Below are 26,663 nucleotides of genomic sequence, written 5' to 3' on the forward strand. Positions count from 1 at the left end.
CATTGTTATGTATTTATCATATAGTTTTACTGTTCTGCCTTACAAAATATAATAAGGAAATGAAAGAGTCTATGTCAGTTAACAAAGGAAAAATTAGAATTGTTTAGTTGCTCGTTAGTAATAACAAATTTACATGACTGAGGAAAACCACTAGTATGCTGGTGTTTTACAGATATGAGGCGTAAGAATTACGTGTATATTTTATTAAAAGTGCAAGTTCCTGGAGCCTGGAACTTGAGACTCTGATGAGGCAAATTCAGAGTTGGAGAGGCAGATTTAGGGTTGGAACTGGCAAACTATATTTTTAATGAGTGCGGCAGGCTGAATCTTATGTTCAAGAATGCTTGGGAAATACTGCCTATTGTTTAATTTTAAAATACCAGTCTAGAATCCCTAAAATTAAAGGAATTTTCCTACTTATCATCCTGACAAATACAAATCTAGTGGATCTATATAGGGTAAGGGCAGTGATGAACAGAATTCATGAAAGCTTGTTACATTGAGCTGTTCTGTTTTCACCAGTCATTTAAGGCCAGACATTCACAGCATGTTGGCAAAGGGAAAACATTAACAACCATGTTATTACATTGCCATTCTCAATGTAATATCCAAGATTAATTGATTTTACTACTTAAGTCTTTGTTATAGAATGCTTTAGCTTCCTAAAATATTAAAGGTAGGTATTGAGAGAAAGTAATCACGTTTGTTTTCACCATTTTCTCTTCTATTCTCTTTGCTCCAAAAGATATAGTTCTTACAGACTGTCAATAATCTTAATTTTAGAGTCTAAAAATGTTTTATATATTAAGATTTTAAAAAGAAGCAATATTTTAAGACATAAATATTTTCATTCTTTCCATGAGCACTTCCTTTATTCAATTATTTATTTCCAATTGCTTTTATAGACAAAAGGAGAACTATATTATGAAATATTCAGGAAATCTTGAAAATGTTCTTTTCCTTATTCTGTTACTGTCAATGATTGCATGACAATTTTTAGAATAAGTGTTTGGGCAAAGTAATTATACTCTGTTAAGTAGATAGTGCTTATATACAGATATACAGTGTAATAAATTAATTAGATAATTGGGCTGTTCTTTGCATTCAGTTCTGAATAATAATCTCATTTAATATAGAACTCCAGTTTCTCTCTTGAAGAAATTTAACTTCAAGAATTCTTAGGTGCTTGAAAGTCATCATTTTTGTAATCTTCAAGACTGGAATATTCATGTTACTTGATTTGCCATATTTTTTGGCAGTCATATTAACAGTAATTTTACTTTGGAGCCACCAGGAGGCTCTCAATACCTAGCATTTTCAGGCTTTGCATAATTTTAGCCTTTTTGCGCTTTGATTCAATGCAGTACTTAGTAGAATCTCTATTGATTTTAATAAATCAGCACAAAGTATACTTCAGCCTGAAGTAACTATTATCATTATGTTCAAGTTTAATGTTCTAAAGCTCTTTAGGAGGGTGAATGGCCTAGCATTTATTTTTTAAAACTCACAGCACTTTTATAAAGTGATTTTATATTTTTTCCAGTTAATGTGCCAGATTTTTGTTGCACTTCTTGAATTATGTAAATATTTGTAAGAGGCTTTGTCATAGGATTTATTTTTGTGGGGAAAATTAATACAGAGAAATCTAGGGAAAAATGCTTTAACATTATTTCAGGAGATTATAATGATAGCAATAGCATCTGTTTTTGTTTTATTGCTATAGAATTCAGCATCTCAGAAATTTCTGAGTATAAAAGCATTAACATGTTTCCAAGTTGTATAAATGGATTCAGTGTGTACCCGAGTCTGTAAAGATGTGTTTTCTCTAGTACTCCACCACAGTGCAATGATAAATAATGCCTGAGTATGGTCATAAGTGCTCTGATGGCATACGCATTAAAGAATATCTCAGTGTGATCTCATGAAATTGGCTTTTGTATGATTATCAGTGAATATAAGCTTTTAAATATAGTTCCCACATGTGAATACAGTCAAAATCTGAGAAGAGATGTTTTTCATTCAGAGGACTTGAAAATTTTATTGTATTAAGTAATAAAATCATACTATTTGAAGAAATGCATTTTGAATAATGTTTATTTCAAGTGAAAATAGTAGAACATAACTGATTAGAGAATTACAAAATTAAATGAATATGTCTTCACTTTTTCTCTACAGGGTGGGCCTGGTTCTTCTGGGGCCAAAGGTGAGATGGGTGATCCAGGTCCTCAGGTAAAAATTAACCTATTTCACTTATTTTATATTTAAATTTATTTTATCTATCATGGTAATTGAAGGGTCTGCCATTTGTTTTAGGAGTAAAGAAATTACTTACATTGCCTTCAGTTCACATCAACTTCTTTAATTGAAAAATCTCTACTGGTCAGTTGACTGCCAATAATTTGATTAATTTAAACAATATCAGAAGAAGATAATAAGCTAGAATTGTAAAGTCTTGATAGTAATAGGTCTTCTGAATATTAAATTGGTTTAAGATTGTACAGAGCAGAGAAGAACCATTACGATTGTACTTATAGCAGCCCTGGCACAAGCCTAAGATGCTTCTTGTGGAGACCAAATCTAATAAATTCTCTCAGAAAGGATATTTAATATATCTAAAAGAAGCTTACTCTAAGTCCTTTGTAGAGCTGAGGAAATTAAGAGAAATTGAGAACATCTGAACTGAAATTCTTAAAAAGATCGTACATTATTTTTGCGTGTGCATCTGTGTTCAATCTCTCAGTCGTGTCCAACTCTCTGAGGCCCCGTGAACTGTAGCCCGCTAGGCTCCTCTGTCCGTGAGATTACCCAGGCAAGAATACCCGACCCAGGGATAAAACCCACGTCTCCTGAGTCTCCTGCACTGAGCTATCTGGGAAGCCCATATGTTTACATGGTGCCATATTTAAAGTATTACTTTTCCTTGAATGACAAGTAGATAGAAACATACACTGTAAACACATTATGGAATATACTTATTCTAGAAAACTGAAGACAAAGTATCATGTACTTTTAAAATTCATTCATTTTTTTTAATGAAAATGCTTTCCTGGTTTACTCAATACATATAGATTCAGATTGACTGCAGGAGCTTTCAAGTGGTCATCTATGTTTTTCTTTTGTAAAAGTGAATTTGAACACCTATATGTATTTTTCCTAACTACCACCATGATCATTTGGATATTGAACAGTTACAGAACCTCAAACAATTACTTGATACCACTTTACAGTCACATCTTCTTCCTACTGCTAATAGCTGACTGACTGCTGATCTGTTCTTCACTGTTACAGTTTTATGTCTCCAAGAATATCATATAAATGAAACCACACATTATGTAACCTTTTGAAACTGTCTTCTTTCACTCAGCATTATTTGTTGCAGTTGATGAGCACATCCATAGTTTATTTATTTTTGTTACTGAGTTAATATTCCCATGTTTGGATACACCACAGTTTATTCTGAAATGAGAAAAAAATTCCCCTAAATTGAGAAAGATATTTGAGTGACACAGAATGTGAGAGCTTTCTTTTTCATGCCTGTTAAATATTGTCATAAACGGATGGAAAGCATTTGTACCTTAACTGAGAATTACATAAAAAGATTGAATAAAAATATTGAAAAGGTAGGAAATTTAGCCTTTTACAGTTTATGAATTTCTGGATCAAACTCACCTCTTTACAAAATGGGTGAATTTGAAAACATGCTGCAGCAGTTTTCATGGTCTTTGCAGTTTTCCTTAATTCCAGTGAGATGCAGTATCAAATGAAAGATCATTTTCATTAAAAACTAACAAAATTTGTCCTATTATTATTGCTCCTTGCCTTCCAGCTGGGATATAGGATAGAATTTTTTTCTACAATATTTTTAAGCTATATTCTTTTAATCTCTATTAGGCAACTTTAATTTCATGTTTCTATAATCATTTTGTCACAGCTATCGTAATAATTATTTGTAATTTCAAATGTGTGTTGCATTTTCTACCATACTCATTAAATTCATATTGTTTAAACTTAAAAAGGGATGCTATGCTATGTCACTTCAGTCGTGTCCAACACTGTGATGCTATGGCCCACCAAACTCCTCTATGCATGGGATCCTCCTGGCAAGAATCCTGGAGTGGGTTGCTGTGCCCTCCTCCAGGGGATCTTCCCAACCAAGAGTCAAGCCTGCATCTCTAAAGTCTCCTGCATTGGCAAGCAGGCTCTTTACCATTAGTGCCATTGAAGGCCTATGTAATATTTCTAATGGATCTGTATGTTATCTATTATAAGCTGAGTAATTTTATTTTTAAAACGTGTATATTAATTCACAAGTAAGACATTGTATGTTGATAGAACATTGTACTGAACTACCTCAAGAAAGATACTGAGGATCTTAAAACTTTAATCTGAGATGGCATGGCACCAGTCAGTAATTGAATTCGAGTTTGCCAAGTCATCCTCCAGAATTTTGTAGACGGTTGAAAGAAATGTGTACCAGGCACTGTGCTAAACTATAGACGTATAATGGAGAAAAAGATTTAGTCCAAAGTTCTGGTGGTTAACAATTAAATGGGAGACTCAACTATGGAAACAAAAACAAAAAACAGTTACAATCAAATGTGATACTTGCAATAAAAGAATAAATATCTAGGAGAAGATCTCCATAAAAGAAGGGAAATTTGAAAGCAAAGGGATTAGAAAGAGAAGAGGAATGAAATGAAGTGTTTTCAGTCAAGGGAAATGTAAAACCCCAAGTTTTGAGAATAAATTTAGTAATTGAGAATTTTTTAAGTTTAACATATCATTTTGCATTCCTTTTATTTATACGTAATCACAGGTCTATATAAACTTAATAAAATAGTATGACCTTTTCTGGCAAGGAGCCATGTAGAGAAATTGATTCTCTTATCTTCTTGCTTTATGTGGACTTTTATACAAGAAACAGTTTTTGTGTGTGTGTTCAAGTGGTTAAGGTAAAACTAAGAAGATATAAAACTCTAAAACCATTTCCCTATGTGATTAAGTTTATTGATCATGAATTCTATAAAATTAATTAAATATGATGTTTTGATATAGGGCCCACGTGGTGTCCAAGGTCCTCCTGGTCCAACAGGAAAACCTGGAAAAAGGGTATGATTTACTTTCATTGAACATATTGAGGGCATCTGAAATCATCAGTTATTTTATTTTCTTTTACTCTGTGCTATTTGGAATCCTTTTTGCTTAGTCATGTTCTTGGTACTATCAGGGTCGTCCGGGTGCTGATGGAGGAAGAGGAATGCCAGGAGAACCCGGGGCCAAGGTCAGGAACTCATCTCATATGTTTGTATATCAGATCTCATACCTCAGTGTCTCCTGAAATTTTTATATTTTAAAATAAAGTTTCTTGATATGAAATAATATTTCACATTCAAATTACAGTTCAGAAATAAGCTCTGAATATGATGTTGTTGATAATGGTGATGATGATGATTTTACAGGGGGATCGAGGATTTGATGGGCTTCCAGGTCTGCCAGGTGACAAGGGTCACAGGGTAAGATATACCATTCTATTGCTTTTTATACAGGGATAATATAAGAATACTATGAAATATTTTAAATAGATGCACTTAGAAATAAGAAGAAAATTAAGTATTTGTGAACTCATGTAAATTAGTACATCTAAAAGATACATGAAGAAATATAAGTAGAATTATATGTGGGATATTATTATAAGTTTTTTAAATTTTTTAGATATTAAAATACTCATTTTACACAAATATAAGTTGAGGCAGAATCTTTATGTACATGTATGTGTACACACTAGGTTGATTCAGTCTTGTTAGATTCTTTGTGACCCTATGGACTGTAGCCCTCCAGGCTCCTCTGTCCATGATTTTCCAGGCAAGAATGCTGGAGTGGGTTGTCTTACCCTCCTCCAGGATGTCTATGTATATGCAAAATATATTTCTAGAACAAGTATGGAGATTTAATTTTGCCTCTAATTTTTTGATAATTACCTCAATTTCCTTCTTACATTTTGTCTATGGAAACATATTCAAAAGACACCTGCAGGCAGTCTATAGTTAATATTAAAATATACTGGGCAATGTATTTTATTATACTTGTTAGATGGTTCCGGTAGATTGAGATACCATAGACTGTTTCTTTGTGATAATATAAGCGTATAGTTAAAAGCAGGAGTTTATAATTTGCTAGGGCTTATTAACAAAATACAATGTTGAACAGCAATCCAGTCAGTAGTTTTAGTGGGAAATAAGCCAAGTTGTGGTCTCTCAAAAAAGATCAGCTTTCGATCTTCACATTACTCTTCTTCAAAAGTTAAAAATGAAGGTGAGGCAATCTTTAGGAAAATTAGAAAATGTGAAAAAAAGAAAGATAGAGAAAAGAGAGTCCCATGAAATTTTAGCAAAATATCTAGTGTGTGCCATGTTGAGAGAAATACATAATTTTATTTTTCTTTTAAATTGAAGCTTTGTTAGTCTTCCAGAATTGTGCTGAATTGATGAGAATTATTTTAGAAGCAGAAAAAATTTAAATAAAAATAGCAAATGCATCCATGCACCATGAAGACTGAAGACAATCTTCAGCAAAATAATTTTGTTAGCTTGTAATAATTAAATGTCTGAAAATTATATGGGTATTTTATTTAAAACTTTTTGTTTTCAAAATTGAAGAACTGTTTTCCTTGCATGCTAATATGTAATGCCAATTAATGTAAAATTATGACTTATCTCTGAAGTGTTTTCAGGAGAGAAAGCATAAGTTTTTCTACCAAATGTTTTGTTATTTGTGCTAGGATAGCTGTAAGATAGAGTTATAAATGTTCTGGTTTACTTCAAATTCTAATTGCATTTGAATTTCTTTAATAGGGTGAACGAGGTCCTCAAGGTCCTCCTGGTCCTCCTGGTGAAGATGGAATAAGGGTATGTGAAACTTCATTTCTTTTAAGAAATATTTAAAATTAAAACATTAAACAAAGCCATGCTGAAATGTTGCATTGTCTGCTCACATCACTATCCTATTTATTATGTCCATGACAGGGAGAAGATGGAGAAATAGGACCAAGAGGTCTTCCAGGTGAAGCTGTAAGCAACTTTCTTTTTTTCTTTTTAAATAATACCCTACTGAGGAGGAGTAGTGCTTGGTGTTACATATATAAAGTCAATAATAAATTACAATCTTACCTAACCTAACTAGGTAATTTGTTATGTGAAAAAACATTTAAAAAGGATACTTACAGCTCTTCTTTCATTAAATCTTAGAAAATTGAGAGAAAAAAATGTGAGATATAACATCTTAACTACAAGGACAGATAAGAAAGCCTTCTTAAGTGAATAATGCAAATAAAATAGATGAAAACAATAGAACAGGAAAGACTATAGGTCTCTTCAAGAAAATTGGAGATACCAAAGGAAGATTTCATGCAGAGATGGGCACAATAAAGGACAGAAATGGCAAGGATATAACAAACACAGAAGAGATTAAGAAGAGGTGGCAAGAATACATAGAAGAACTACATAAAGAAGGTCTTAATTATGCAGATAACCACGGTGGTATGATCACTCATATAAGGCCAGATATTCTGGAGTGTGAAGTCAAGTGGGCCTTAAGAAGCATTACTTTGCACAAAGCTAGTGGTGGTAATGGAATTCCAGCTATTTCAAATCTTAAAAAATGATGCTGTTAAAGTGCTGCACTCAGTATGCCAGCAAAATTGGAAAACTCACCCGTGGCCACAGGACTGGAAAAAGTCAGTTTTCATTTCAATCCTAAAGAAAGGTAAATGCCAAAGAATGTTCAAACTACCATACAATTGTGCTCATTTCACATGCTAGCAAGGTAATGCTCAAAATCCTTTTAAGCTAGGTTTCAATAGTTCATGAACTGAGAACTTCCAAATGTACAAGCTAGATTTAGAAAAGACAGAGGAACCAGAGATCAAATGGCCAACATTTGTTGGATCATACAAAAAGCTAGACAATTCCAAAATAAAAAATATACTTCCACTTCACTGACTATGCTAAATACTTTGACTGTGTGGATCACAACAAACTGGAAAATTCTTAAAGATATGGGAATACCAGACCACCTTACCTGTCTCCTTAGAAATCTGTATGCAGGTCAAAAAGCAACAGTTGAAACAAGACATGGAACAACAGACTGGTTCAAAATTGGGAAAGGAGTACAACAAGGCTCATGTTTTCACACTTTTTATTTAATTTCCATGCAGAATATATCTTGCAAAATGTCAGGCTGGATGAATCACAAGCTGGAATCAAGATCACACGGGGAAATATCAACAACCTCAGATATGTAGATGATAACACTCCAATAGCAGAAACTGAAGAAGAACTAAAGAGCCTCTTGATACAGATGAAAGAGGAGAGTGAAAAAAAGCTGGCTAAAAACCCAACATTCAAAAATCTAAGATCATAGCTTCCATTTCTATCTCTTCCTGACAAGTAGATGGGGGAAAAGTGGAAACAGTGACAGATTTTATTTTCTTGGGCTCCAAAATCACTGCAGACTGTGACTGCAGCCATGAAATTGAAAGACTTTTACTTCTTGGAAGTAAAGCTATGAGAAACCTAGACAGCATATTAAAAAGCAGAGACATCACTCTGCCAACAAAGGTCCCTATAGTCAAAGCTATGGTTTTTGCAGTAATTATGTACCAGTGTTAAACTTGGACCATAAAGAAGGCTGAACACCGAGGAATTGATACTTTCAAACTGTGGTGCTGGAGAAGACTCTTGAGAGTCCCTTGGACAGCAAGATCAAATCAGTCAATCCTATAGGAAATCAACCCCGAATATTCAGTGGAAGGACTGATGCTGAAGCTCCAGTACTTTGGCCCCCTGATTTGAAGAGCCAACTCATTGGCAAAAACCCTGGTGCTGGGAAAGATTGGGGGCTAGAGGAGAAGGGGATGACAGAGGATGAGATGGTTAGATGGCATCACCTATTCAATGGACATGAGTTTGAGCAAATTCCAAAAGATAGTGAAGGACAGGGAAGTCTGGCATGCTGCAATTCATGGGGTCACAAAGAATTGGACATGACTGAGCAACTAAACAACAACTTGCCATCAAAAAACCTTATCTAGCTTTTGTTGCTGTTTATTTTGTTTCAATTTTTTATATCAATAACTCTAGAATTTTTTATTTGTTTAGGATAAGCTAATCTTATTATTAGAATAAACAAAAAATGAGGTGCTTAATATATATCAAATATAACTATAAAATTTACTAAATTATATCCTTTTTTCCATTGAATTTTACAAATGAGGAAACTGAGTTGAAAAGGTTTACTCAAACCTGGTCAATCAAAGATCCACACTAAAAGCAGACCTCCTAGTTTTACTGCTAATTTGCCACATTATAGAACCTGTCAATTCAAAGGCATAGTATGTTTGTATATGTTAGCTGCTCAGTTGTGTCCATCTCTTTGCATCCCCTTGGACTATAGCCCACCAGGCTCCTCAGTCGCTCAAGTAAATATAACAGTAAACCATATTGTTGACTTGTTTGAAGAAGGAAAAGAAGGAGAAAAAAATGAAGAAGGGGAAGAAGAGAAGAAAATGATTGCTTAAATCATAATAATTTTAAAAATCATGAAAGTGGTTTCTATAATCTTCCTAATATAGTCATCCAGCTGTTTATTTCTTTCTCTCAGTAGAATCTTCTCTCAAGATGGAATTTACCTCAATGTAAAATAAATGAGAATCAAGACTCTTTGTGTAGTCTGTTTGAATTATAAGATTTAGTAAGATTCAGTGTTGCTATTCAAATTGGAAAATGACACAGAAGTGACTTACTTAAAGCCCTAAAATATTTCCTATATTTAAAGTTTCACAAGTGATTCCTATGTAATTCCATAGACTCAAAGGTACAGTTTCTATATTAAAGACTCACTCATCCATTTTGGCTTTTGGATCAATATAAACACTAGGTAATTGTGTCATACAAAATGCTATTTTAAATGCCACTTTTGGTGTGTTAAAAGAGGATGAATAAATATTTTAATCAAAACATTACATTAAAGTGTATTTATTTAAAAGACAAGGCAGATTTTGAAGGCATTTTTTTTGTTTATAATCTGTTTCTTTTTTACTCCTAGGGTCCACGAGGTTTGCTAGGACCAAGAGGAACTCCAGGACCTATTGGACAGCCTGTATGTATTGTTGAAAACATTCAAAATGTTCTAGGGAAAGCTGTTGCCAGAGTCTTAAAGCCAAAAAGCTGTTAAAGCTTTCAGTAGACAGCCAAAGTTTCACTATTATAATCTAAGACCTAATGATGCTGCCTATCAATGTAACTGAGTGTACTCACTCCACCTGCTTCTTTCTTTTCTCTTCCTTTTTGTTTATGTATTTTACTGTTTTTCCCAACACACAGTAGAAAATACTGCCAGGATGTCTCCATGGACATGGAGAGGAGAGTATAGACCTTGCTTTTTCTCTCATTTCCATTGAGTTCTAAAATGACTTTTAGTTACCCTAGGTTACTGGGTATCATGCTATTAGGTTAGTTTTTTATATTTTCTATTGTAGCATCTGAACTTGTAAACACTCACGTATAGTTTTTCTTCATTGAAGGGTATAGCAGGTGTGGATGGCCCCCCAGGACCAAAAGGGAACATGGTATGTAGAAGATATCCATAAGGTAACTCATTTATGTAATCTAAATACTAGCAAACCATTTTTGCTGCTGAATCTAAAATTAAAGGTTTCTTACAATGTTTTGCCAAATTCTTCTGCTAGCATTAATATTTTACAAGACTTTCCAGATTCTCTAAAGGGAAACATGATATGGGGACTATTTTTCAATCCAAAAGAAAAGATCTATTATGTGAAATAGTTCTATTAAAGACTCTTTTCCATTTTCCTATGTCAGGGTCCTCAAGGGGAGCCAGGACCTCCTGGTCAGCAAGGAAACCCAGGACCTCAAGTAAGTCTAAGCCATCACAGCTTTTATTGAGGTAATGGGGTAAGATGATACCTTTATACAAGAAAATTGACAGCCTCTAAATTTTCTGTGTAGGGCTGAGAGTTTATATATGAATGTACAAAGCTCATTCTATTTTATTCATTTTAAAATTTTTTTCAACAAATTTGCAGAGGCTTTTCTTTCTTCCAAGAGTAAAATGAGTCATTCAGTGTTCACGGAATGCCAGGATACCTGCAGGAGGGTTCTGGATGGGATCACATTGCAGTTCCATTGCCAAAAGAGTAGCTTGGATAAAACTCCACAGTGTTGTAAAATCTTCTGAGAATGTGGGGGATATATATAGATACTCATAGCTCATTGCATGTAATATAGAGGGCTAATCATTTACTATTTTAAAAGCGTGTTCTTATGATGTGATACTTGACATATGAAATAAATTCTTTTAAAATAGGGTCTTCCTGGTCCACAAGGTCCAATTGGTCCTCCCGGTGAAAAAGTAAGTGCATCTGTTGTCCTAGTAATGTCTGGTAAATGAGCTTGTGTTGTCAATCTTAGGGAGGAATAAGGCCTGCCTTCTGCTTTTGATATTTAAATGGCTCAGCATATAAGGAATTAATCTGGATTTAAATCATGAAAGTACGGGTGAGCAGAAGCCATTCATATGTCTCTGAATTGTAAATGATAACATTTCACAGAGTTTCCATTTGGATAACTTCCAACTACGACATTCTCAGCTATATTAATTTCATTAATGTACTGATATGAGTGAGTGCTTTCTCTTTATTTTGGTTCTTCTTTCATTTCTCATTATTTAAAACATGTAATTAGGTTTGCTTGACAAAAGGCTTTTAACAAGATCTAATTAAGGAAAAATTGTGACGTTATCATTGCCACCATTTTTCATGGATAAATGGCAAATGATGCTCTTGTTAAAACTCAATGTCTAGATCAAAACAAGAATAAGTCTTTAATTAAAAAGATGTCTTTTTTTCCCCATCTCCACTGTCAGTTTCTTTAAGTAGTGTTTTCAATTCCCTACAGTTATAGCACAGTGTTACCTGTTTTTATGTGTATTTTTCTTATTATTGCTGATTTCTATAAATATATGATTTTTTTTAATTACCAACTTTATTGGGGTTAATGTCATACCATAAAATTTACTCTTAAGTCTACCAGTCAATCATTTTTAGGAAATTTATAGAACTTTGCTACAATCACATTTTTAAAATATGTATACCACCCCAGAAAGAAAGCGTGCATCAATTTCTACTCCTGAGTCCACCCACAAACCTACACAAACATTGATCTGCTTTGTATCTTTATAGATATACCTTTTCTGACCATCTTATGTGAACAAAATCTAGGAATGAAATTAACATTTGAATTTAATCATATGATGAATATAGTATGTGACATTTGTGTCTGGCTTCTTTTATTTGGCATAATGTTTTTGAGTTTTATCCATGTGGTAGCATATATCAGTACTTCACTTCTTTTTGTTGCCAAATGATATTCTTTTCATTGAATATTTTGTTTACTTATTTAGCAGTTGAGGGACATGAATTATGTACACTTTTTAGCTATTATGAATAGTGCTGCTTTGAATATTTGTACAAAGGTATTTGGGTAGACATTTTTAAATTTATTTTTGGTAGATACTTAGAAGTGGAACTGCTGGATATATGCTAAATTCATGTTTAACACTTTAAGAAGTTTTCAGATTGTGTTTCAAAGTGATTTTACCATGCTTCCTTCCTCAAAATTTATGAGGGTTTCAGTTTTCATTCCAATCCTTAAGAAAGGCAATCCAAAGAATGCTCAAACTACCACACAACTACACTCACCTCACATGCTAGCAAAGTAACGCTCAAAATTCTCCAAGCCGGGCTTCAACAATACATGAACTGTGAACTTCCAGATGTTCAAACTGGTTTTAGTAGAGGCAGAGGAACAGAGATCAAATTGTCAACATCAGCTGGATCATTGAAAAAGCAAGAGAGTGCCAGGAAAATATTTACTTCTGCTTTATTGACTCTGCCAAAGCCTTTGACTGTGTGGATCACAATAAACTGTGGAAAATTCTGAAAGAGATAGGAACACCAGACCACCTGACATGCCTCTTGAGAAACCTGTATGCAGGTCAGGAAGCAACAGTTAGAACTGGACATGGAGCAACAGACTGGTTCCAAATAGGAAGAGGAGTATGTCAAGGCTACATATTATAACCGCGCTTATTTAACTTATATGTGGAGGACATCATGAGAAATACTGGGCTGGATGAAGCACAAGCTGGAATCAAGATTGCAGGGAGAAATATCAATAACCTCAGATATGCAGATGACACCACCCTTATGGCAGAAAGTGAAGAAGAACTAAAGAGCCTCTTGAAGAAAGTGAAAGAGGAAAGTGAAAAAGTTGGCTTAAAGCTCAACATTCAGAAAACTAAGATCATGACATCGGGTCCCATTAGTTCATGGCAAATAGATGGGGAAACAGTGGAAACAGTTGCTGACTTTATTTTTGGGGGCTCCAAAATCACTGCAGATGGTGATTGCAGCCATGAAATTAAAAGACACTTACTCCTTGCAAAAAAAGTTATGACCAAACTGGACAGCATATTAAAAAACAGAGACATTACTTTGCCAACAAAGGTCCATCTAGTCAAGACTATGGTTTTTCCAGTAGTCATGTATGGATGTGAGAGTTGGACTATAAAGAAAGCTGAGCACCAAAGAACTGATGCTTTTGAACTGTGGTGTTGGAGAAGACTCTTGAGAGTCCCTTGGACTGCAAGGAGATCCAACCAGTCCATCCTAAAGGAGATCAGTTCTGGGTGTTCATTGGAAGGACTGATGCTGAAGCTGAAACTCCAATATTTTGGCCACCTGATGCGAAGAGCTTACTCATTTGAAAAGACCTTGATGCTGGGAAAGATTGAAGATGGGAGGAGCAGGGGACAACAGAGGATGAGATGGTTAGATGGCATCACCGACTCAGTGGACATGAGTTTGGGTAAACTCCAGGAGTTGGTGATGGACAGGGAGGCCTGGCATGCTTCAGTCCATGGGTCACAAAGAGCTGAACTTGACTGAGAGACAACTGATCTGAGCTAGTTTCTTCAGATGCTCAGTTGTACTAACATTGTTTCTCTCTTTGATTATGGTTATTTTTGTTGGTGTGAAATAGTATCTTATTGCAGTATTAACTGGCATTTCCCTAATCAGTTGTGATATTGGGCTTATTTTTATGTGCTTTCTGACCTTTTCTATATATTCTTTGGTCTTCCCTGGTGGCTCAGCAGTAAAGAATCTTCCTGCAATGCAGAAAACACAGGTTCAATCCCTCAGTCAGGAAGATCCCCTGAAGAAGCAAATGGCAACCCACTCTAGTGTTCTTACCTGGGAAATCCCATAGACAGAGGAGCCTGGAAGAGCCTACAGTCCAAGGGGTTGCAAAAGAGTCAGAAGTGACTTAGGACCTAAACAACAGCAGTAACATATATTCTTTGGTTAATATATATATATATTCAAATCCATTGGTAACATTCTAGCTGAGTTACTTATTATTAATGTGAAGAATTAGCTTATAAAATTGTTGTTGTTGCTGTTCAGTCACCCTGTCATGTCCTACTGTTTGCAACCCCATGGACTGCAGCACACCAGGCCTCCCTGTCCCTCACAGTCTCCCAGAGTTTGCCCAAGTTCATGTTCATTGCATTGGTGATGCCATCCAGCCATCTCCTCTGACGTCTTCTTCTTCTTCTGCCCTCAATCTTTCCCAGCATCAGGGACTTTTCCAATGAGTCATCTGTTCGCATCACATGACCAAAATACTGGAGCTTCAGCATTAGCATCAGAGTGAATATTCAGGGTTGATTTCCTTTAGGATTGACTGATCTGATCTTTATGTTTTGGGGCTCCAAAATCACTGCAGATGGTGACTTTACATGCTGCAGTCCATGGGATCGCAAAGAGTTGGACACGACTGAGTGACTGAACTGAACCGAACTGATCTGATCTCCTTGCAGCCCAAGGGACTTTGAGACGTCCTCTCCAGAACAACAGTTCAAAGGCATCAATTCTCTGGTGCTCCACCTCCTTTACGGTCCTGTTCTCACACCCATACATGACCACAGGGAAGACCATAGCCTTGAATACACAGACCATGTCAGCAGAGTAATGTCTCTGCTTTTCAACACACTGTCTAGGTTTGTCATTTCTTTCCTGCCAAGAAGCAATCGTCTTCTGATTTCATGGCTGAGGTCACAGTCTGCAGTGATTTTGGAGTCCAAGAAGAGGAAATCTGTCACTACTTCCACGTTTTCCCCTTCTATTTGCCATGCAGTAATGGGGCTGAATGATGTGATCTTAGTTTCTTAATATTTAGTCTTAAGTTGGCTCTTTCACCCTCTTCCTTCACCCTCATCAAGAGGCTCTTTAGTTCCTCTTCACTTTCTGCCATTAGAGTGGTATCATCTGCATATCTGAGGTTGTTGATGTTTCTCCTGCCTACCTTGATTCCAGCTTGTAGCATCCAGCCTGGCATTTCTCATGATGTTCCCAGCATATAGGTTAAAAAAACAGGGTGACAGCAGACAGCCCTGTCGTACTCCTTTCTCAACCTTGAACCAATCAATTGTTCCATGCATGGTTCTAACTGTTGCTTCTTGACCCACATACAAGTTTCTGAGGAGGTTGGTAAGATGGTCTGGTATTCCCATCTCTCTAAGAACTTTCCACCATTTGTCATGATCCACACAGTCAAAGGCTTGATTGTAGCTGATGCAACAGAGAGAGATGTTTTTCTGAAGTTCCTTTGCTTTCTCTATAATCCACAAATTTTGGCAATTTGATCTCTAGTTATTTTATAATATTAGATTACTTGACTGTATATGACTTTGCAGAGTGGTGAAGAGAATTGAAACTTTTAAATCCTCTAAATGAGATGCAATTAAATTCAGTTATAAAGTCTAGATTATTTAATTTATAGGTTTTTTGTTGTTGTTGTTCCATAGTGATTTAAATGAGGTCTTCTTGATAAACTCTGTACTATCCATATACATGAATACAATGCTTTTCTTTTTTTTTTTTTTTTCACAGTATCTTCTTTTAGTATTTGAAATAGCTCAGTGCTTTTCTTAAATACTGTCTGAGAATGGAAAACTCCCTTTACATCCAGCATCTAGGCTTGCTGATGTATCCTTGCTCTTTTAATTTTAAGTTTCTAAATTCCGACTAATGATGAGCAAGCAGAAATGGCTTGAGCTCTGAAGACTTGATAAAGTTAATTATTCTAAGTAGAAAGCCAGTTTTTCTCCCAGTGAAGGGTCTGCTTCTTGCAATAACCGTTCTTAGCATGTTCCAACCTAACCAGTGATCAAATTAAATGATATCTGAAATCCTTTGTGATTAAACACAGATTAATCTGTTGAATAAATAGTTACTTTGTTATTATTTGTTACTTGTGTATTAGATTTTGTCCTTTCTACGTCAAAATAGTATATTCCTATGTCTTATGAATAACATAATCTGTAACATATTTTTTATGTTAATTATTACTGATGTTTAATCAATGTTACTATGTAATTATTTGAATTTGCACTTTTTAAAAAATTATTTTGTTGAAATATAGCTGATTTACAATGTTGTGTTAATTTCTGCTGTACAGCAAAGTGATTCAGTTATATATATACACACATATATACATTCTTTGTCATGTTTTTTCCATTATAGTTTATCAAGGGATATTGAGTATCCATTCAGTTCAATTCAGTTCAGTCACTCAGTCATGTCCGACTCTTTGTGACCCCATGGACTGCAGCATGCCAGGCTTCCCTGTCCATCACCAGCTCCTGGAGCTTGCTCAAACTCATGTCCGTTGAGTCAGTGATGCCATCTAACCATCTCATCCTGTCATCCCCTTCTTATCCTGCTTTCAATCTTCCCCAGCATCAGAGTCTTTCCCAAAGAATCAGTTCTTCACATCAGGTGGCCAAAGTATTGGAGTTCAGCTTCAGCATCAGTCCTTCCAATGAATATTCAGGACTGATTTCCTTTAGGATGGACTGGTTGGATCTCCTTGCCATCCAAGGGACTCTCAAGAGTCTTCTGCAACACCACAGTTCAAAAGCATCAATTCTTCAGTGCTCAACTTTCTTTATAGTACAACTTGTGGCTCAGCTGGGAAAGAATTCGCTTGCAATGTGAGAGACCTGGGTTCAACCCCTGGGTTGGGAAGATCCCCTGGAGAAGAGAAAAGCTACCCACTTCAGTGTTCTGGCCTGGAGAATTCCATGGACTATACAATCGCAAAGAGTTAGACACAACTGAGTGACTTTCACTTTCATATTGAGTATAGTTCCCCATGAATAGGAACTTATTAGTGTCATTATGGAAATATCCAGTATTTGCTTTTTCGGTGATGTAAATCAATGTATATCAATGAATATAATGATTGTATATGGGCCTATATTGTTTTTTCTTTTTACCCTGTGCATGCATGTGTGCTAAGTTGCTTCACTCGTGTCTGACTCTTTGTGATCCTATGGATTGTAGACCTCCAGGCTCCTCTGCCCATGGGATTCTCCAGACAAGAATTCTGGAGTAGGTTGCTATTTCCTTCTCCAAGGGATCTTCCCAATCCAGAGATCAAAACTGTCTCTCACATCTCCTGCATTGGCAGGCAGGTTCTTTACCACTAGCATCACCTGGGAAACCTTTTTAGTCTATAAGTTCCAATTCATTATGGTATGCAAAAATTAACTTGCTAATTAAAAAAGACACACTTTAGGATTAACAGATAGATAAAAATCTAATGTGTCTTTGACATATGTTAAATTTTATTTTCATCTATCTTTGTATACCATTTTTCTACAAACCTTGTTAAAAAGTATTTAGATGTGTACAGTTTATAGATAAAGATTGGTGACTCAAGTTAAGAATCTTATTAGCAGTATATTCCTACGTACAAAGTCAGACTTTCTATTATTTTTTATTTTTAAATGAAAATATTCTTTTTTTCTATTTGGTTAGGGTCCACAAGGAAAACCAGGGCTTGCAGGACTTCCTGGTGCTGATGGGCCTCCTGTAAGTAGTAGTTATCTGGTCATTAAAATTTCCATATTTCATTTTCAAAGATAGATTTTACATGTGTTTTAGAATTGATTGTATGAATTCAGTAATAAAAGCAAATTGAGCCAGTAATTAAACATTGATCTCTCTAAAATTCTATTTAATCATGTAGTTTCCATACTGCAAAATCTTTAAAGAGCTCCCAGTGGTCTTAGGACCATTCTCTGCCAGAATCTCGTATTTTCCTACCTCTCACTTTTCTCTTAGTAGGCTCTACATTTTCTATTGCTATACTTTTTGTTATGTCCTTTTCTTTTCATAGAAAATACTTTTCTATCTTCTCTTCCTTTTCAAAGAACATGTTTCTTGAGAGTCCAGGTGATATTCCTCACCTTTTGTAAGTTTCCTCAAACACCTTACATGAAAATTCATCCGTGTTCAGGGATTCCTTACTTTTCTAGAAACATAGCAATGTTTATTATATCTTATTATATAGCAATAAATTATGTAATCATGTAATCTCCATGGTTGCTATTTGAAAACCTTTGTTATTTATGCTTCTGTTTTCCTCTTGAAACTATTTATTCAGAACAAAGGTATAAAAATTTTCATTCTGCTATTGCTTGTTTTCATTGAGTAGAGTTGTGGAGCTGTGCATTTTTATTTACCTACTCTCAGTAACTTGATTAAAAACACCACTGGTGTTTATGATCTTGCTGTGTTTTAAATGTCCCATTGATGTTCTTAGTTGCTTTGTAAAGATGTGAGTATAATTATTTAATCAATATGCAAATAGAAGTCAGACTGAAACATTGTTATTTAAGACTAATTGAGAACCGGAGTCAAACTGTTAATGAATAATATGCACGTTTTATGTGCTTTTCCCAAACTCTGTCTCAAGTTCATTATGTCATTGGTGAAATTTGCACCAAGACAATATAAACATATGTTTCTTTCCAAATGCTAGTTTCCAATATTATTTAAAGTTATATAGAGTGATGCAAAATATTTAATATATTTTGAAACATAAGGAGTAAAACCTCAACATGTGGAAAAAAGGGAACAATTTCATATTATATATTACCATTAATATTGCATCTCATCGGTATATATTTTTGATAATTGTAGGGTCATCCTGGAAAAGAAGGCCAGTCTGGAGAAAAAGGTTCTCTGGTATGTTGCAAAGAATTATTTAAATGTTCTGTCACCTTATCTTCTAGAGAAAATGCCTTGCTTTGGTCATTTTTATGAGATACATATATATATATATTTCTTTGATTATTTAGGGGTATGAATATTAGAAAATAAGTACTGAAAAATAGTTACTCTCTACCTGTAATATGTATTTACTTTCAAAAGAATTTTTGCTAACATTTAGGTATAAATCATGTCTCTAAAGTAACTTTTAATTTAGGGAATAAAAAAAGATATGTCTTAGTTAGATAACTTTTAATTTTGTATGGCAATTTGATCAATTAGATCAATTAGACTATCATTCTCCATTTAAAAAAAATATTTTCATGATCAGAAATACATTTACATTCTGCATATATAGTATATGTGGAATACATGATCATAAATAATAATAATGAAATTGGACAAGAACTACTGAATATTGTTAAAGTGTTTATGTCACTTGAATTTGATCTATATTTATTACTTTCTGATAATCTTTACATAAGATGGGAATTGAAAGAGCAACAGTTATCAAAATATCTAAATAAAATATCAAAATTAAAGCTTATTAAATCTTAATACTACTTTTGGATTACAGCAGCAGGGTAAGACCATTTGTATTTAGAGTTGCTAATTTTAGATTTTTATTGAAATAGTCAGCATTACTATTGTATATTATATATTATTTCCTTTAGATAGAATAGTGAAGAAGAAGAAGCTGTAGAAGATATATAATTTTGATCATTTTCTTGATGATGTAAATGCTATAAATTTAATGCCATTTTTTGGTTAGAAATTATTTATCCTTTTGGTTAATCTGTAGTTGTTTTTTGTAGACATCAAAGACATCAGATTTTTTCAATCTTAAAAAAGAAGTTATTAATTATTAATATATGATTATTTAGATTACTTCATATATTTGTAATATTTATCTTACTTTAACATGAATATATGATATGTTTGTTCATCATATCTGATTTTAGATACAAATGATAAACTACCAAAGAAATTTTTACCAAAGGTGGAAAAATATCTTCTTAGAGATTATTTGGTAAAACTGTAGTATATGAGTGAGGGACACTTTCAGTGCATTATGTATTTAAATTGCATTGGGTCTTTTACAGGGCCCTCCTGGTCCACAGGGTCCCATTGGCTACCCTGGTCCCCGAGGAGTAAAGGTAAATAATATATTTTCCACGTTATTTAATTTCAATGTAAAATATTATAGTCATTTAATTCTTCTAATTTATTCCATAGGGAGCAGATGGTGTCAGAGGTCTCAAGGGCTCTAAAGGTGAAAAGGTAAAACATAATTTATTTAGGTGATTTTAATTGCTATTGTATAAAAAACTAAATTTATTCAACAGATATTTCATTTCTCACATATATTGAATGATTACTTATGTATCAGACAATGCAACTCTAATAATTTCATACTCTGTGTCCTGGAAACTTTAAAAGAAAAGTCTTATATCCTTGCGTGAGGACTAAATTATAGAAGAAAACAAAAGGTATATCATATATAAAATCAGTTCTGCTTCAGTTTTTTTTTTTTACATGTCTTTAACTTTTCCAAATTATAAGATTGACCGTATGATTGTATTTATTAAGAGTGGATTGGATCCAGTTATATGCATAACAGAGGAATATTTATTTCCTTTTTTTCTCTACCAAAATTTTCATTCTTCATAAATTGAAATAAAGTACAAAATAGGAATTAATTATTGGAAGAAGTCTTTATATGTGATAATGCATGCATAGCAAAAGCTTAAATGAGAAGGAAATAAAGATTAAAACCAAATAAATATGAATGAAAGAATATGCACTCTTTTAAAGGATGCTTATAATTTAATTTGATGAAGAAAACAAAATTGAGATTTTTTTTTTTTTCATTTAAATGGGCTCCCTGGTGGGAGAAATGTTTAAGATAAATGTAGGGTTCCCACATCTTCAATGATTATGTTGAAATGGAATGACACTATTCAGAACTGGTACTGCATTAATTCTTACTGTATTACATTTTACAACACAAAGTACAAAGTGATAGGGGATTTCATGAGAAATATATGGAATATACATTTTGATTTCAAGGATAACTGTTTATTCCTACAGTAATAATATTATCAAAAGCACCTTGAATGGATTTGATATCAGTAAGGAATAAATGACAAAAAAGGATGTATTTATTATATACGTTATGTTTTATTTTCTGAAAAGAATAAATAGGTAACATACTGAGACATTGTCAAAGTATGTGACTATATTCTCAAGTCTACTGCATGAAAATATGTCATGTGTTTTAAATTAACTCAGCTACTTTGATTTGAATCCTAATTCATCTTGACCATCTCAGTTGAACTTCAGGGTATAGTGTCTTACTGAGCTGACAGAGCACAGTGATGGCTTAGACAATGTTGAACTTGTAATTATTTGCAAGTAGCTTATGCAAAAAAAATATGTATTATCTCACTTTGGAACTTAGAATCTCAGTTTTTATTGGTAATACATTTAAATATCAATTCAAATTGTTTCTCTGGAATTAGTGCCCACCAAGAATTTTAGGGAAGGCAGTGTTTACATGAAAGGCATATAACTGGAGTGGCAAAGTTGTGAACTTTTTAGAAAGAGGGGTAGTGGCAAATGCAAAGGAAAATAAAATTATAGATGATGAGATATTTGTGAGAAGAAATGCACTCAATAAAAAAATAAATGTATATTGATTATATGTAGGAAAAAATTTTGATATTATTGGTTATTTTGAGTGGCATGTGGTCTCAGAAGAAACAAGTAGATACACAAAGAATTAGTATTTTTAATTGGGAATTAAACGTTCTGAGTTCTGATTATAGTGCTTATAGTAACTAGACTTATAAAGTTAGGTTGTTTACTTTCCCTGAGCCTTATTTTAAGTTTGTAAAATAAGGACTTTATCCTAAAAATTCTCTAAGATATTTTTCAATTGTACCTTTCATTCCATATCATGTGTTAACCTAGTAATATATTGTTTACCTAGATTTAGAGAACTTTTGCATAAATTTTAATGGAAACTTTTTATAAAAAGAATTCTTCCTATTTTCAAACTTTGTAAAGAACCATGAAACCCTAGTTAATTTTAATGTACACTATTTGTTTTTCTGGATATATATTATAATCAACCATTTATCTCAAAAGAGATGAGGAAGGAAATTGAAATTATTTTCTTTTTATGAAAAGCAGTATTAATTAACAAAAGCAGAAACACCAAGTTAGTGCTCTAACTAGAACAAAATTCTCCACTGTTTAGACTCAGATTTATTCCTTAGAACTTAAGCAACATAACCCAGTCAACCAAGTGGCACAGGTGAATTCCTTTTTCACCTGTTCGCTAAAATCTGTTTCCTCCAGTCTAAGTTCAATGCATGAAACAGGGAACTCAAAGCTAGTGCACTGGGACAACCCTGAGGGATGGAATGGGGATGGAGGTGGGAGGTGGGTTCAGGATGGGGGACACATGTACACCCATGGCTAATTCATGTCAATGTATGGCAAAAACCACTACAATATCGTAAAGTAATTAGCCTCCAATTAAAATTAATTAATTAATTAATTAAAAAAATACTAACAAAGATTTGATAATTTAAGGACTGGAAAGCTTAGTAGCTTGAAAGTGCCATTTGTTTTAAAAATGTCACTTATTATAAGGATTTTCTTAATAACTTACTATCTAATTTATTTTTAAAATTATGAATGTATTGAAAACAAAGTTTTGATAGCAGTAGCTTCTACTTTGCTATATATTCTCTTAAAATATCTCTCCTTGAAAAAAATCTTAAAAACTATTATTTATTTTAGACATAGAGTGCAATATTTTTTTAAACTAAACTTGGCAACTGTGTAATTACCTTTCTCTCTAAGGATCAGGTAATGAAGACAGCAGTCAATAGGAATTTAAGTGTTCATTTTCAGCTTTTAAACCTCTGCTATTACCCAGCTGCATTCAAGGCAGAGAGAATCCTAATTGCACAAGGCTACTTTATGGCCAGAAAGTTGAAAATGTTATTCTTTTGTCTTAAAGGAAGCATTTAGACCTGCCAAAATTTGTTTAGATATTATATCAAATTTGATTCCTTTTCCAGGTTTTGGCTTCCCAGGTGGCTCTAGTGGTAAAGAAGCTACCTGCTGATGCAGGAGACATAAGAGATGCCGGTTGGATTCCTGGGTCAGGAAGATCCTCTGGAGAAGGGAATGGCAACCCACTCCAGTATTCTTGCCTGGAGAATCCATAGACAGAGAAGCCTGGAGGGCAATAGTCCATGGGGTCACAAAGCGTGGGACACAACTGAAGCGACTTAGCCTTTAGCGCTTCCGGGTCTAAGTCTCATATATCCTTACTAACCTTATATCTTCTGGACCTTAGCATACCTTACCAAACTCACACTGAGGCAAGGATGATTCCAAATTTACATTTAATAAATATCTGTTATATATCATGATTTTGAGAGTCAGAGTACAGTAAGCATTGGAGAGCTAGAGGTTAATTAGGCATGATTATTGTATCCCATGGACAGAGAAGCCTGGTAGGCTACAGTCCATGGGGTCGCTGAGTCCGACACGACTTCACTTTCACTTGTTTTTCAGCATTTAGTAGAAAGAAAGAGACCTGTGATTGTTCCCCTGTGGCTCAGACAGGATGTTATGTTATATTAACAAATGATGAGTGCGGCACATAGGACGAAGAGTTAATTTTAAGAGGAAAAGAATGAGGTCATGGAATACCTCATGGAAATGAAAGTGTTAGTCCCTGGGCCCTGTTCTGACTCTTCGCAACCCCACGGACTGTAGCCCACCAGGATCCTCTGACCATGGATTTCTCCAGGCAAGAATCTCTGGAGTGAGTTGCCATTCCCTTCTCCAGGGGATCTTCCTGACCCAGGGATCGAAACCAGGTCTCCTGCATTGCAGGCAGATTCTTTACCGCTTCATAGCAGAATCATGAGCTAAATCCTAAAAGATGAGGAAACCTCACCAGGTAGACAGAGAAGGTAAAAGATTTGCAGATGGGTGTGTATGTGGAAATGGTTGACTGATGCAAGAATTGCAAATGGAAATACAGGTAATTCAGCTTTTCTAAATTCAGTTCCAGTGTGTTGGATGGAAGTAGAAGGGATATTTAAACCAAAGATAAAACTATAGAGGTGAACAAAGCCTAGATCATGATGAGAAGGGCAAGGAAGATGGCAGCTTATGGTCATCATTAGCACTTTGGAATCACTGATTCCAAAAATTGATGTGATCAGTTTTGTGTTTTGCAAAGGTCATTTCCACAGCAGGATGTAGAAATGTAGGTACTAATCTTCCTAGCTTTGTTCTCATACTTGGCCTGACATGCCTTTTTCTCAAACTCTGCAAGTCATCCATTCTCCAACTATTAATTCAGGTACCAGCTGCTCTGTGAAATCTCCAAGTACCCTTCTCTCCTCACCACCACCACCTCTGGTTCCAGCGCAGCACATCATTATCATTATCTTCATGTCTTTCATCTCTAAACACCCATTCTACTCCATCTGAGCCAAAATTAATGCAAATTATTGGTAAAAGAAAAATTTCAAATTACTCCACAGTGCTCTGAATAGAGTAATTGCTCAACTAATGCTATTGAATACATGAATGATTATTCCTTAGGAATTTTTTTTTCTTGAAATTAAGAGACAGTAAAGTCATTCATGAAGCTGGATATAGTAAAAATGACTAGAAGTATTTTCATAGTCAAAATTTCTCCTCTCTTTGCTAAAGGATGACCAGTTTTCAGCATCCCTGGTTTGTGCATACGTGCCAATTAGCAATCTCTATTTATGCATAAAGGATAATGTTGATTTGCTTATTCTTCACCTGAAGAGAGGTTGTAATATAGAGAACAAATTGAACCAGAAGACATTTATCTAAAGCATGGGAGACAAAATGAATGAGATAAAATTTATAGGTATGTATCAGCAAATTAAAGATAAAGACAATTTATTTGGTCATCCAAGGTTCTTGTGAACCAAAGTTAATATAATTAAATTTTTACTTCTTTGTTCAAATAACATAGGATACATGTTGTTACAAAAGAATGGTTATTTTTCCCGTAAGATAGAGAAGATTTAATGAACACAATTATGAAAAGTTTTCTAGTAACTTAGAGTCATTAATTATGGGGAAATGGGAGAATACTGGAAATAAAGGTTTAAAATAGGGAAGAGGAAGTTTCACAACTAAGATTCATATTTCTCAGAAAAATTTTCCTAATTATCAATACTCATAATTTATGTAATCATATTCTAGATTTATCCAAACAATTGATTAAATACTTGTTTTATTATTTATACTTTTTAGGGTGAAGATGGTTTTCCAGGATTCAAAGGTGACATGGGTCTCAAAGGTGATAGAGTAAGTAAAAAGAAAATCTGCACTAGTACACGCATTTATGGATGTGTGTGTTTATTCCTATATAGTTAAATACTGCAAACATAGAATAAATCAAATGTTTGTAATACCTGCGACATTTTTCACTTCCATTTTTATCTGAAGAATAGGTGTCTTAATTTCTGTGGAAATAAAATAGTATTAGTTATTTTTTGGATGCTATACTAAATATATGTCCCATAGCATATCTACACGTGCATAGTTTTATATATATATACGTATATACACGCAAAATATATATTATACTATATATGGTGTTACTGTTTACAGATATTTTATAAATTAATGATCAAATTGCTTTATATAATTAATTCAATAGATTTCTTTTAAATCTTGTTCATATATAATGAGCTATGCTTCCTGGAGACTATATCTGAAACCTTCATGAATTTTCACTTTATAGTTGTCTTGAATTTTTGAGCATCAATATAGTACACTGTTTTTCTGTTAGTGAGTATCTTGAAAACAAAAGTCTGTCACCTAAAGTAAATTAAGTGTTTTATTGGGAAAATTTGTTTTCTAACTAGCATAATAGTATCTAATAAATGGAATCAAAAAGGCATGGTATAGAATATTGATTTTCCTAAAATGCATATAAAGCCTGTGTCTGGGATGGGAGCAATAGCATAGACATTCTAGAACCTAATACCTTAAATGTGAAAATGAAGTTTAAAGTCAGGTGAGATATTTTTCTTATGTTCCAAACACGGATTTCCAAAGTTGCTATCATCTGGGAGGAAAAATTATTTTCCCTCCTATCCTGATAGATTCTCAGGCTGGAGCCCTCTAAAATTACAGAATGACACAAGACAGATTAACAGGAGATAAGCAAACAGAAGTTTATCTTGTGTATCATGATTATACATGGGAACACTAAGTGATGAGCAATTCAAGAGTGATTAGAACTTGTGATTGTGTATCATTTTAGCAAAGGAACAATAAATTTTAAAGAGGAAAGCACTTTGAATTTCTAGTGCTATAAATTGTGGGAAGGCAGATAAATGGAAACTATGAAGTATATAATGTTATATAAAGGCTAGTTGGA

General features: G+C 34.0%; 1 protein-coding gene across 6 annotated transcripts in view; it reads left to right on the forward strand.

Moving 5' to 3' along the window:
• The window catches only part of COL11A1 (collagen type XI alpha 1 chain), a 240,313-nt gene that overhangs the window by 113,747 nt on the left and 99,903 nt on the right, over window positions 1–26,663 (forward strand). For all 6 annotated transcript variants that reach the window (XM_081492915.1, XM_081492916.1, XM_081492919.1 and 3 more), the window contains 15 exons: window positions 2,176–2,229; window positions 5,056–5,109; window positions 5,228–5,281; window positions 5,460–5,513; window positions 6,852–6,905; window positions 7,023–7,067; window positions 10,102–10,155; window positions 10,580–10,624; window positions 10,878–10,931; window positions 11,383–11,427; window positions 17,963–18,016; window positions 19,130–19,174; window positions 20,302–20,355; window positions 20,435–20,479; window positions 25,529–25,582. In XM_081492915.1, the coding sequence (XP_081349041.1) occupies window positions 2,176–2,229; window positions 5,056–5,109; window positions 5,228–5,281; window positions 5,460–5,513; window positions 6,852–6,905; window positions 7,023–7,067; window positions 10,102–10,155; window positions 10,580–10,624; window positions 10,878–10,931; window positions 11,383–11,427; window positions 17,963–18,016; window positions 19,130–19,174; window positions 20,302–20,355; window positions 20,435–20,479; window positions 25,529–25,582 (765 nt within the window). The remainder of the gene's footprint in view (window positions 1–2,175; window positions 2,230–5,055; window positions 5,110–5,227; window positions 5,282–5,459; window positions 5,514–6,851; window positions 6,906–7,022; window positions 7,068–10,101; window positions 10,156–10,579; window positions 10,625–10,877; window positions 10,932–11,382; window positions 11,428–17,962; window positions 18,017–19,129; window positions 19,175–20,301; window positions 20,356–20,434; window positions 20,480–25,528; window positions 25,583–26,663) is intronic.

Source organism: Giraffa tippelskirchi, chromosome 5 (assembly GCF_054371585.1).
Source record: "Giraffa tippelskirchi isolate mGirTip1 chromosome 5, T2T-mGirTip1v1.2.pri, whole genome shotgun sequence".
Lineage (NCBI taxonomy): Eukaryota > Metazoa > Chordata > Mammalia > Artiodactyla > Giraffidae > Giraffa > Giraffa tippelskirchi.